The sequence below is a fragment of the Mastomys coucha genome, unplaced genomic scaffold (genome assembly GCF_008632895.1).
Source record: "Mastomys coucha isolate ucsf_1 unplaced genomic scaffold, UCSF_Mcou_1 pScaffold14, whole genome shotgun sequence".
Lineage (NCBI taxonomy): Eukaryota > Metazoa > Chordata > Mammalia > Rodentia > Muridae > Mastomys > Mastomys coucha.
The window spans coordinates 19,070,291-19,083,895 of NW_022196896.1; the positions used below are offsets into that span (position 1 = coordinate 19,070,291).

Consider the following 13,605-nt stretch of genomic DNA (forward strand, 5'->3'; position numbering starts at 1 on the left):
CTGGAACTCACTCTGTAGACCAGGCTGGCCTTGAACTCAGAAATCTGCATGCCTCTGCCTCCCAAGTGTTGGGTGTGTGTGTGCCACCATTGCCTGGCTTAGTCTAAGGTTATCTTAGCAGTACCTTTCCAAATGATTTTATTCTTATTATATTCATCACAATTTGTATATTGATCCTGAGAATAAGTACTTGTTTGAGAAACAATGCCAAGGAAAAGTGCAAGAGGAAAGAGTTTCCTTCTGGGTACTAGACCCCCAACAACCACCCTTCAGGGGCTGTCAGGGTGGTCTTCAAGGCCACTGAGGCTTTCAGCCCCAGCTATGAGAACAGTAAGTATCAACTTTGCTACTCCTCAGGCTTGGGGAAGGATGGACCTTGGAGGGACAGGACTCAGGCAGTGTGCTGTAGGAATGTGTCCTGACACAGTTCCCTGCGGACATTTCAGGCAGAACTGTGCTCTCTGCTTTGCTAAACTCCCTGTTTTTCCAAGTTACTCAGAAATGTATACTGTTCCCTTTACAAAACTTCTTCTGTCTTTTAGATATGCTTCTCTGGGCTTTCTTACTCATTTTGTCTAAAAGTACCCCAAATATTTCACCCTGTGGCCATTTCCCTGACTCATGGCTGCTTCCTGTTCTCTACTGCTTGCCTCTAAATGTCTAATAAAATATGTTTAAGTTTCCTTCTTAGTCCCTTTTTAAGTTATTTTATTAACAAGACTTGAACTCAATTAGGAACCTGAATTTGCCTGGTAAGAGTGGTATTCCTATTTAGTTCACAGTGGTATAATACATGTATACTACAGTTATACCTACTATAAAATAGCAGGAAGGCAATAATATCAACAATAATCATACATCCAGCAGCAATAGATGGCATTCAGTGATGTGCCAAGTACTTCATATGTGGCAATAATTTAGTAGTCTAAGTTACCCAGAGATCTAAATAATGTGGATCATAATCCCAGGTAAGTAAACTGAGACAAGTAATGTTGCTCAGTTCCTGTGGTTAATAGTTTATAAAGAAGAACAAAATCACTGTGGATGTAGAAGTGACATATTCTGTTTCTATTTACAACAAGAGATAATCCACAAAAGAAAGGAATCTGAGGCACACACTCATTTTATGTACAAAAACCAAACATAGTGCCATTAAGTTGTTTTCAGGACACTCATCCTTATAAGAACGTCTAATTCAATTCTTAGAATACTTACTCTTTTTTCTTCTCAAGATTCTCACTTTCTTTCAAACTGTATCCTCTGCTTGGTTTACTTTCAGACTTCAAAGACCCATGGATCGCATGTCAATAATAGTCTTCCATGTTTTAGGTCTCACCTTTAGTTCAGATGAGACCTCACAGTCCCCTCAGCTCTTGACCACAGTCTGTCTTATCTCTGTGCCTCCTAACTCCATTGAACATTATCTGTTTTCAAGCTTCAAGGATAGAGGAAGAGCCCACCTGGCAAGGCAATCTCCTTTCCAAGCTAGATACTTGGAAACGCTCGTAAGACAGACACATCTCTGATAAATAATTAATATCTAGGTCAATATCGCAATGCTGATCATTGGATAAATCTCCTTTCCATGCTGGACAGTTGGAAACAGTTGTAAGACAGACACAGCTCTGATAAATACTATCTAGGTCAATATTGCAATGCTTATCATTGGATAAATTTACTATTTACAACCTTCTCTCAAACTTAGGTTGCTTTCTTAGTTTGTTAGAAGTTATTTACATAAACTGATAAACACAATAAAACTTCAAAGATTCAGTGCTTTGAGTTATCAGGCAGTTTTCACCACAAACAGGAGTAAACAACTCCAAATAATATAAACTAACCAACAAAGGGATGAGAAATGCTTATTTGTTTCACTCTTTCCACTATTTTCTTTATCTTCCTTAATCCTTCCTTCACAACTCCCACACTCCCTCCCTCCCTCTATCTATCCATTCTTTCCTCCCTCCTTCCCTCCCTCCCTCCCTTCCTTCCTTCCTTTGTTCCTTCCTTCCTTCCTTCCTTCCTTCCTTCCTTCCTTCCTTTCTGTCTTACAAATGTCTTGCTATGATTCTTAGGCTATACAAGTCTTCTAGCCATCTCCTGCCTATACTCAGCATCCTAAGTACCTGAATTAGAAAGCATGTACTGGTCCTACTCAGCCACTTGCTTTTCTTTTGTGTTGTATCTAATCTCAATCTAAAATTTCTATAGAGGAAGATGTCACCAAATTTGACTTAGACACAGGCAAGTATAAATTACAAAATTAAACATTATACATAGTTTACTTTGTATATGTTTGTATTTAATATACAGAGTATGTGATGAAATTTATTACACATTTTAATAACTTTTATTTATTGACTTCCCTGTACTTTATAGGTGTACTAGCTGATTTTCTGTGTCAACTTGACACAGGCTGGAGTTATCACAGAGAAGGGAGCTTCAGTTGGGGAAGTGCCTCCATGAGACCCAGCTGTGGGGCATTTTCTTAATTAGTGATCAAGGGGGTAGGGCTCCTTGTGGGTGGTGCCATCCCTGGGCTGGAAGTCTTAGGTTCTATAAGATCAGGCTGAGCAAGCCAGGAGAAGCAAGCCAGTAAGGAACATCTTTCCATGGCCTCTGCATCAGCTCCTGCTTCCTGACCTGCTTGAGTTCCAGTCCTGACTTCCTCCCGTGATGAACAGCAATGTGGAAGTAAGCTGAATAAACCCTTTCCTCCCCAACTTGCTTCTTGGTCATGATGTTTGTGCAGGAATAGAAACCCTGACTAAGACAGTAGGGTATTGAAAAAATTGGTAAATATACAACAGAACCAGCCTGAGAAAACATGCTTACCTTTAAAGAAGACAAAATTTCCATCACTGTTTTCATAAACGGCATCAATACTGGGAGGAAGGCCTCGCCAGAAGTAAGTAATTTGCATGGGGTATCCATCCATCACCCTGTTGTTTCTCACTCGCCAAAACCACTGGTCCTGCAAAGCAAGCAAAAGCACTGCTCAGCAACCTTCAGGCCTGAGCAGCATTGGCAGGGCAGCCATGCATTGAACAATTTTAAAGCTAATCAAGTATTCTTCTACACTTTCATCAACATACCCTGAGAGAGCTCTAATACCTCACAGTGAACGAGCTAGAAAGCCCTTCAATCTCCAAACCAGAGTGTGTAAATATCAATCGTGTTAAAATACTCTAGGTTATAATCTGTCATTATTTTAAGATTTTCAAAATGGAATATCAGAAGCACGGTGTCCTGCCTAGTGGTGGGAAGGGGGTTTGTGATCATAACTATGACATATGTACCTTATATGCACAGGGGTATTTTTGTACACATATAGTATCTTCATGCTCCAGATGCTGAGGAATAAAGAGAAGTGTCATATTTCTCTGAATGCTCATATTATAGCTACTCTCTGTGTAATGACAGATCAGCAAATACGTCTGGGATCGGTAAGGAATGGTAACTCTTTATAAGCAAATTCATCTTAAAAAAATCACTGCTGCGGATTTAACTGACATTGCAAAATGCTTTATTTCCCTTAGTTTTAGAACATGACACATATCTATTCTTAATCAAGTGAATAACATGATTTGGCTCAGTGTAGTTGTTTATGAAGTTAATGAGTTATCAATTAGACTGAACATGTATTTATTTTGACATGAGTCTGTACTACTGGACAGAAAAAAACAAAATGTAACAGAAATCTATGAAAAAGTCCTGAAGAGAACACCAATGGCTCAGGCTCTAAGATCAACAATTGACAAATGGGCCTCATGAAACTGAAAAGATTCTGTAAGGTAAATGACCCTGTCAATAGGAAAAAATGGCAACCTACAGATTGGCAAAAGATCTTTACCAATCCTACATCAGATAGAGGGCTATAATCAAAATGTACAAAGAATTCAAGAAGGTAGACTCCAGAAAACAAAATAACCCTATTAAAAATGGGGCATAGAGCTAAACAATGAATTTTCAACTGAGGAATCCTGAATGGCCTAGAAGCATCTAAAGAAATGTTCAACATCTTTAGTCATCAGAGAAATGCAAATAAAAACAACCCTGAGATTCTGCCTTACACCAATCAGAATGGCTGAGATCAAAAACTCAGGAGAGAGAAGATGTTGGCAAGGATGTGGAGAAAGAGGAACACTCCTTAGTCGTTGGTGGGATTGCGAACTGGTACAACCACTTTAGAAATTAATTTGTTGGGTCCTCAGAAAATTGGAAATAGTTCTACCCAAAGACCTAGCTATAGCACTACTGGGCATATACCTAAAAGATGTTCCAACATATAGCAAGGACACATGCTATACTATGTTCATAGCATCATTATTTGTAATAGCCAGAAGCTGAAAACAACCCAGAAGTCCCCCTGTGAGAGAATTGATACGGAAAATATGGCATATTTACACAATGAAAAACACTCAGCTGTTAAAAATGATGACTTCATGAATCTTGTAGGCAAATGGATGGAACTAGAACACATCATCCTGAGTGAGGTAACACAGACACAAAAGGACACACATGGTATTATTCACTGATAAGTAAATATTAGCCCCAAAGCTCAGAATATGCAAGATACAACTTGCAGATCATATGAAGCTTAACAAGAAGGAAGGCCAAAGTGTGGATACTTCAATACCACTTATAATCGGAACAAAATAAACAAGGGAAGCAGAGGGAGGGAGGGAGGGACATGGGAGAAGAGTGGATGGGAAGGGAAAAATGGGGAGCAGAATCAGGTTATGGGGACAGACAAAAGAGAAGTGCAGAGGGCCAGGACAATGAATAGAAATATGTAGCAGTGGTGAATGGGGTGGGGAACAGGTAGATGAGGAACCATGAGAAAGTCCAAGATGCCAGGGAAGTGAGCATCTCAGGACCCAATGGGGATTAAAGTAGATGAAATATCCAACAGTGGGGAGATAGAACTTGAAGAGACCACTTCCAGTAGATCAGCATGGTCCCCAGTTGAGGGATTGGGCCACCTACAACCCAAATTTGTTACTGTCTAAAGGAAGTGCAGGGACGAAATCAATCTAACAAATAAACAAACAAGCAAATAGAAGAAGTAGAGGCTGACACAAAGGGCATCCAAAGATTTCCCCACCTTGTGATCCATTCCATCCACAGACACCAAACCCCTACACTGCTACTGATGCAAAAAGGTTGCAGACAGGAGCCTGGTGTAGCTGTCCTCTGAGATTCTCTGCCAGCACCTTACTAAGACAGATGCAGATACTCACAGCCAACCATTGGATGGAGCCCTGGGACCCCAACAGAAGAATGAGGGCAAGAATTGAAGGAGCTGAAGGGGATTGCAGTCCCATAGGAAGAACAGCACTATCAACTCACTGGACCCCTCAGAGCTTCGAGGAAGTAAGCCACCAACTGAAGAGTATACATGAGTGAGTCCATGGCTCCTGCTACATATGTAGCAGAGGACTGCCTTATCTGGCATCAATGGGGAGGGTGTCTGTTGGTCCTGTGGAGGCTTGTTGCCCCAGTGAAGGAAGATGCTAGAGAGGTGAGGAAAGAGTGGGTGGGTAGGTGGGAGAGCACCCTCTTAGAGACAAATGGGAGGGGCATAGGGTGGGGGCATTGTTATGGAGGGAAGATCGGGAAAGGGGACATTTGAAACGTAAATAAATAAAATGATTAATAAAATAAAACGAAACAAACAAACAAACAAAAACAGAATGGCCCCACGGTGGTTCCTAGAATTTACTCAAGTATTAAAATACAGTCCTCCTAGAACATCTTCATGTCAAGTAAGAAGATAACATGACCCCTGTCCCACTGCCCCTTGTTCTTTTTCTAGCTATTATGGATTGTCTTCTCTACAAATGCAATTATTAAAAAGAAAAACAGTAACATCATTATTCTCTCTGAATTCACATCCTTTTCTTGTATTGTTTCTTACTATCTTTGTCATCATTTTTAAGACACTAGTTCTTGATTTAATTACCAACTAATATCTAATTCTCAATTTGATTAGTATACTACTACAGAGGAATGTCATAGGCATGGGGACATGCAGATTCTCATATTTAAGATTCAAGTTATTATTATTTCCTATGAATCAATACTTTTGCTCACGAAGAGGAAAGAAAGGCTCTTCAGATGGAAGAAGTTCTGCTTCCTCTCCCAAGGTTATGATTAAGGACATACTTTCTAGGAAAGAGGAAAATCTTCAGTGGAGCTGGCTGCAAACTGTGAGGGAAGGAGCTCTAGGTAGTAGCTCTTGTAAGTTGTCCCTCACACTGGGGTGATAAAGCTGTCTTTGAGTCTCCTATTCTCTTAAATGTATACACATGATCTTATTAGTTCACCATGGTAGAATTAGGCTAGATAATAATTTTTGTTTTTTTTTTTTTAATCTGCCATTGGTAGTTTTTGGAATGAACAAATACTTATTTATATGTACTAGGCAAAGTTATACAGCAACCAAAATTACTGTAAGAGGCCCATGTATGTTTAATAGGCAAACTTCTCAATTTTTTTTAGCAAATCACCATTAAGATTTCATATATATATATATGATATATGAATCATATATATATATATATATATATGATTTTTGAAACAAAGAAACTATTTAATTTGTTTGCCAAGCTGACCTATTATCATGACACTCTAAACAAGAGAACTCATTACCTATGTAAAGATACAAGAAAAATACCTTTGTAAATACAGATTTGTGGTATTCTTAATGGCTTAAGTTACATAGACTGTGGCATTGGGTGTTTAATAGTCAAAAAAAAAATGTAGAACTGCTTCCTAAATGGCCAAATTTAAGTCTTTATTATAAGATTCTGCAATCGATTCTCCAAATAAAAGAAGTTAAATGGAACAACTGTGCAAATTAAAAAATTTGGGGGCATAAAACATGTTTAAAATACTGCTTTACACACACACACACACACACACACACACACATATACACACACACATACAATGAAGCTAACACTTGGAAATATTGTTTTCTTTTCATGTAATGTGATTATTGAAAGAATAGAAAATATCTTTGGCAAAATAAAAGTTTAAGACAAACAAAGAGAAATATGTTTACATCTAGATCAAAATGCTTTAATTATATAGCAAATATCTATTTGAGAGATAAAATCTGAAAAACGAAACAAAAGAAAACAAAAACCCAAAATATAAGATTAATGAATATTATGCAAAAGAGGGAATGAAAGATAAAATGAAAATGAAGAAAAAAATTATGAATGAAAGAAAAGAAAAGAAAGAAAAAATAAAGTTTGTGAACACAGAAAGAGAGATGCAAAGAACTGTTAACCAGTGAAGCAGAAGTAGAAACTCTTCTGTGATACAATCATTTTTATCAGATAAGCTTTAGTGTTGTGCTTTGTAGAAATAGTGTCTCTTATTTCTCATTGCAGGATAATATGGCACCCCACTAGTGAACAGCAACATATGAAGATATTACCTACATATTGTTTCTTCTACTCACAAATTCCTTCTCTGGCAATTATGCCACATCAAGACAGAGTTTCTCTAATGAACAACTATAATGTAATATGATGCAATAGAATTCTATTTATAGGATCTCCTTTCAAATGTTACCTGTGATATTAATGTATGTTAACATGTGAACTATGATAAGAAAATTTGTTCCTGTATATTAATTCACTTACACAAAATTTTATATCCACCCAAACACACACAGAATATAGATATTGCATATGCTTACATTGACATACCAAATACATGAGAAAAAGAGACACTAAAGGTAAAATGTAGATTCCTTGGTGTTTTGTTCATTGTATTTTTAGAAATGTTCATAAACACATCTGTGAAAAAGAAGTATTCACTATAAAATCCTGAAACAAACAAGCAATACATAGGCCACAAATAGACATATGATGGATAAATAACAATTCTAATGAGTAAACAGAAGTTTATCAAACCTTCATTAACTTGATGTTGACATTGGCTGTGATAACATCTTTGCTCAAAATACATACCTAAAACATAAACTTGTATTGTGGGAGGAGCTTTTGACACTTTCTCAATATTTAACCATAGGTGACTGGACTTTAGCATATAGACCAGGCTGACCTCAAACTCATGAAGATCCTCCTGCATGTGTCTAAGACAATTTAATACTGTATAATTAATTTAATATGTTATCTGTTTGATCATAATAATTGTGTGCTAGAACTTAAAGTAGAACATGGTGATACCATACAAGTAATATCATTAGCTTTATTATTAAACTGTAGTGTTTAGGTTAGGTTTAGGAGGTATGTTTACAGCGCTGTATTGTATTTCTAGAAAGTGAAGCAATCTGTGCACATTTATTAGATATATTACTCTTCAAGATTGGGAAAAAAAGTTAAGATGATAACCTGAGGAAGAAAAAGTAAACTGTAAGGGAAGCATAATTATATGTACCTTGAAGAATAATGTGTTTCTGGGAAGCTTGGTAGTATCTTGTTTGAATAGCCAACATAAGCAATTTTAATTAATTAATTAATTAATTAATTAATTTTGTATCTAAACACTAGGGTTAAGGCAACCAAAAGAATAGGATTCCTAATAAGAAAGCCGTGAATGTGTGCAATGAATTTTTTGTCTATTTATTTATTTATTTATTTATTTATTTATTTATTTTTGCACTCCAGATTTTATTCCCCCCCACACCATGACTTTGCTACTAAGAATTTCACAGCTCATGGATGAAAGACAGACTTAGAGAATTCTAGGAATAAGAATGCAGAAGTCCACTTGCATTGGACAATCCCTTTGTACAGTATCTACAGTTTTGAAAAATGATCAAAGCATAGACCCATTGTAATAGCAGAACATTTTTGAACTTAATAATATTTGCAATTTTCTAAAGTACTTTTCAGGGGTCATCCTTTACAGTTGACATTTGAATTTAGAAAGGCAAATTCTTAAGTAAATAAAATGAATATAGATGTTTGTAAGTATAAGTTTCAGAATATTTTGCTTACTACTGTTCCAAATTGATATAATAACTTGTGAAGTTTGGAAATCTTTCTAAAACTCCTTTAGTTTTAGTGTAGTTTATTATGAAAAAAAAAACTGGATGGTTAAATCATGTATTGATGTGGGTCACTCTCTTATTCATTAGTATTTATTAAATCATGACATTACATATAATCTTTTAAAGCTTAAATGCTGATAATCATTGATGCAGGGCTTAATGATGGACATGCAATAACATGAACACATATTGTCTCTGATTTCCACACAAATTAATGATCAGTAGTGAAGTGTTCCTTCATTGTCCGCAGCATAGAAAGACTTAGGAGGAAGGAGGAGACAAAGGCTTGCTGCCTCTGTTCTCACTGCTGCCTTTTCCCAGGATTCTTCTTGAATATATGCATGTTTGGAATGTGCATAGTAATGGTTATGAGACAAGGGATTTACTAAAAAGATGTATCATCCAACGTATTTCACTTGGGGGTTTTGTACCATCAAACTTCATACAAAACTGCACAACACAGCAACATTAATATTTAACATTTTCCTCTTCCAGGTTTGGAATATCAGAAATATTGGCAGGGTGATGGAATTCCCGTTCAGATATCTAAAATTAGGTGCTGAAAAACACAAAGCATCCCATTCAGCCCATTGGATTAGAAGATATATAGCTAAATACAAGAAAAATCTCCTTTAAATTGTATATTCAATGTGACAGACCAAAGATGATTACAAAATGTGTTATAGTTACCTCTATAAAAATGGAAGCTGTCACTGAATATAATGAGCTGCAAAACAGCTTTCATTAGAACATAATTTCTTTTCTTTTCTTTTTTTACCTGAGAAAATTTTCATTTTTCATAAAAATTGTTCAATATAGTCCTAGTTTTTCAAGGTTTGCACCACAATGGGTTTGGTGTAGAGCTTTTGAGACACTCTTTCTTCATAGTCTTGCCTAGCTTTGAATTTGCTGTATAGATCAGGCTGGTTTTAAATGTATAGGTTATTATCCTGCCTCAACTTACTGTGGTAATTGAACTTTTGGGTACCAATTCAAAGTTTCCTTTACACTTATTTTTTTTCCTAAGGAGTATTAAGTTTTATTCTTTTCATCAGACTTTTGTTCTCTAAATTTCTATTCCTTGTTCTAGATCCATATAACTTCACTTGTCTACTAAAGCCCTACAACTTTCACCCTGTGTGCATTCAAAGGCAGAAAAGTAAAAATAAACCAACAGGGCTTCCTTTATGGCTTCAACTTCAACAGGGAGTAGTTGTTCCAGACTCCATGGAGACGGAAACACATGATTGTGCTTATTTTCTTTCATGTCCAAACATCACCAACTGGATGGACATTACCAATTGGGAAGAGTACTCTTCTTGATCCTGTTTCTAACACTCATGTTGCCTTTGAGTTGGTACTCCTATGTATTGGCATCAGTATTTTCTAGCTCCTGGCATCCTGAGCAATGTGCCAATACCTTGCTATGCTGTGGGTTTGGGGGTGTGTGAAAAGACTCATGATATGACACTGGAAGCATCAAATATATAAGACCACAATAGAGAGTTTATTGTTATCTTGGTCATGAATCAGTCATATTCTTTTTCTACAGACCTTAACATACAAGAAGAAACACCTTGGGCTGGAAGTTGCAGAAAGGAGAGCAAATGTGAGCTTTTAGAAAAATGTATCTTACAGAAATAAAGTCAAGTCTGCACTTAACTGAGCTAGTTCAGAGGCAAAGGGGTGAGAACATATTACTAGGTGACCAAACAGGAATGACTCAGGTAAATATTTTATATTTTCAGTGAAAGAGATCCCAAGTTACCTGTCAACAAATGATGCGTTAAATGCCTATGTTGAATTAGAAATTTGTTCCTAAGGGATAAAGGCAGCTGGGGCAGAGAATTCCCAAGAAGAGCAATGCAAGGCACCCTGAAAACTTCCTAAGTGAGGTTGTTTCAGTGGTCACTGGCAGTTGTTGCCATAACAGCAGAGACTAACTCTCATTACCATTGCCTAATTGCTTTATGCTAATATGCTCTTGAGAACATTCCTTGGGCTCCCATTGTTCCACTCAGCTTTGTTTACTCAAAAACAGAGTTCAAAAGGTAATTGTCCTTTCTTACACTTAAAGCGAATCCTCAGCAAACAGCTTGATGGCAAAGCCCTGTCTACCAAGATGCCTGAGGGAAATCAGATGACCTCAACGTTAGAAAATGGAAAGTCCTGAGACCATACTTTATGATTACAAGGGAAACAAAAATGTAGGGGAACATGGAGCATCTTATGCAACACTAAAATAATAATAAGCTTCCTAACCATGTTATTCTGTAGTGTAGTCTTGGATGTTAATGGAAGGACAGAGAGACCAGAACTCACCTTGTAACAACAAGGCTACCTTGGTATTCATTGTATAATAGTGGCCCAGCTGCTTCACACTCATGGCCATAGTCCTGGCTCAGCTTTTAGAGTACATGTCTATGCTTTGCACTGTTTGAAATTTATTTTGAGAACCTAGTAATCTAAAGACTAAAAAATGAGTGAAGTTAAGAACAAAGAAGCTAAGCATAGTGACAGGGATCATTTGGACATGAAAAGATACTGAGCTAGGATATTTATAGACGAAGTGAAATTCAGCATGCTGGGATGATGAGGGAGGATGGTATTAGCTTAACTTTCATAGGTACATGTTAAAATATATTTTTTAATGTTTGAAGTTTTAATTATTATTTGTCCATTCCATTTTGTTCCTCCAAAGCCTTCTTTGAATCTCCTTCCCCCTGGATTTCTTTCAAATTCTTGGCCTCTTTTTCTTTAATTATTGTTACTAAGTGTGTGTGTGTGTGTGTGTGTGTGTGTGTGTGTGTGTGTGTGTTTGTGTGCTCCTAAACACATACAAATACAACCTGCTTAATCTGTATAGTGTAACTTATATGTACATATCTTCAGCCTAACCTTTTGCTATTGTATAAACATTTAGTTTCCTCTTTCCTGAGAAAAACTATTTCTTCCACTCTCAGCAATTCTTAGATGTCTCAGATCTTTGTCTAAGGTTTAGGCCACCTGAGCTTCCTGCATTCTACATGCATGATTTCATTCTTTTAAGGGTAGTAGAGAACATAATGCTGACATTATATTCACCACACAGAGGCGAATACAACAACAACAACTTCTCTTAGGATGATGGTGAACACACTTTTCCAGAGAAGGGGAAAATATGACATGAAAGCTAGATGGAACTCGAATAGCTACAGTAGGGTAGTATGTACTAGAACAGAACAGGTAAGCAAAGAGAAGGTATAGAAGCAACAACATGTAAATGGGAAATGAACAGAAAGAAGGCACTTAACAGAGCACAAACAAAGGGCATGTTCAGCCAAACAAAATAGCTAAGCACATAAGGACTGAAGCAAGGGAAGAAAGAGAGGAAAACTAAAAAGAGCAGTAGAGACCCATGTAGGTTAACAATCCAAGAGACGGAAACGTGAGTGGCCTAAGTCTAAACGTGAAACTAGAAAACTCTAGAAAGTCTGGGAGGGAGGGCAACATGTGTGCTCTGCAATGCTAGGTTAAAGTACTGCAGATAATAAAAATAAGTCAAATTGAGTTTCAGTTGCTAAAAAGGAAATGAGTGATTGTACCATATTTATATAGGAAGCGAAATTCCTCCATGATTAATCATATACTGAATTTCAAATGCCTACCTATGCTCATTTACAACTTTTATATTTGAAGTTATAGTTGAATGTTTGGGAATAATTGTGAATATAAACTCCTGTTTGCATTTTTTTGTGAGGATTCTAATTCACATAGAAGTATTAATACAATAAAAATTTTCTTATATTTTTTCTTCTCATATATGGAGAGATAGGAAAAATTCAGGTTCCCTGCAAGAGCAGCTAGTATTATTTAGTGCTGAATCATCTCTTTAGATATGAAAATAATTACTGCAATTTTGTGAATATTCTTTGTAGGCAAAATTAAATAAATCAATATAAAAATCATTCTGTATTCAGACAGTGGCTGTTCTCATTCAGTATCACTGGCTCAGGTTTCTTTAGCTTCAAGTTACAATTAAATCATTACTTTTGGAAGAAATCTGAATCAATGTGGTTACCGCTGCATAACTTGAGTGAATTAATGATTCATGATTTTCCTTATCAACCTTCCAAAAGGTCTTCAAAATAATTATTAATCTCTCTCTCTCTCTCTCTCTCTCTCTGTGTGTGTGTGTGTGTGTATGTGTGTGTGTGTGTGCATGTGCATACATTCTACAGTGAGTTTGAATGTCAAAGTAGAATAAAATAACATCAGTTGCAGATTTTATTTTATTTTTTATTTGTCAAGACAGGATTTCTCTGTGTAGCCCTGGCTATCCTGGAACTCACTCTGTAGACCAAGCTGGCCTCCAACTCTGAAATCTGCCTGCCTCTGCCTCCCAAGTGCTGGGATTAAAGACATGTGCCACCACTGCCCAGCTTAATTGCAGATTCTTACCTTCTTTGGGATATGATTCTTTCCCCCCTTTTCTGTATGCAATAGGGTAGCTGATCTATGTGGCTTTGGATATTTTCCTCTCTCTTATCTTCAAGTAGAGGCATTATGTTTGGCTTTTAAATGGGGCTGGG

General features: G+C 36.7%; 1 protein-coding gene across 3 annotated transcripts in view; it reads right to left on the bottom strand.

Moving 5' to 3' along the window:
- Positions 1–13,605, bottom strand: part of Mmp16 (matrix metallopeptidase 16) — a 256,760-nt gene that overhangs the window by 29,871 nt on the left and 213,284 nt on the right. For all 3 annotated transcript variants that reach the window (XM_031366538.1, XM_031366539.1, XM_031366540.1), the window contains exon 8: positions 2,836–2,974. In XM_031366538.1, coding sequence (XP_031222398.1) covers positions 2,836–2,974 — 139 coding nt within the window. The remainder of the gene's footprint in view (positions 1–2,835; positions 2,975–13,605) is intronic.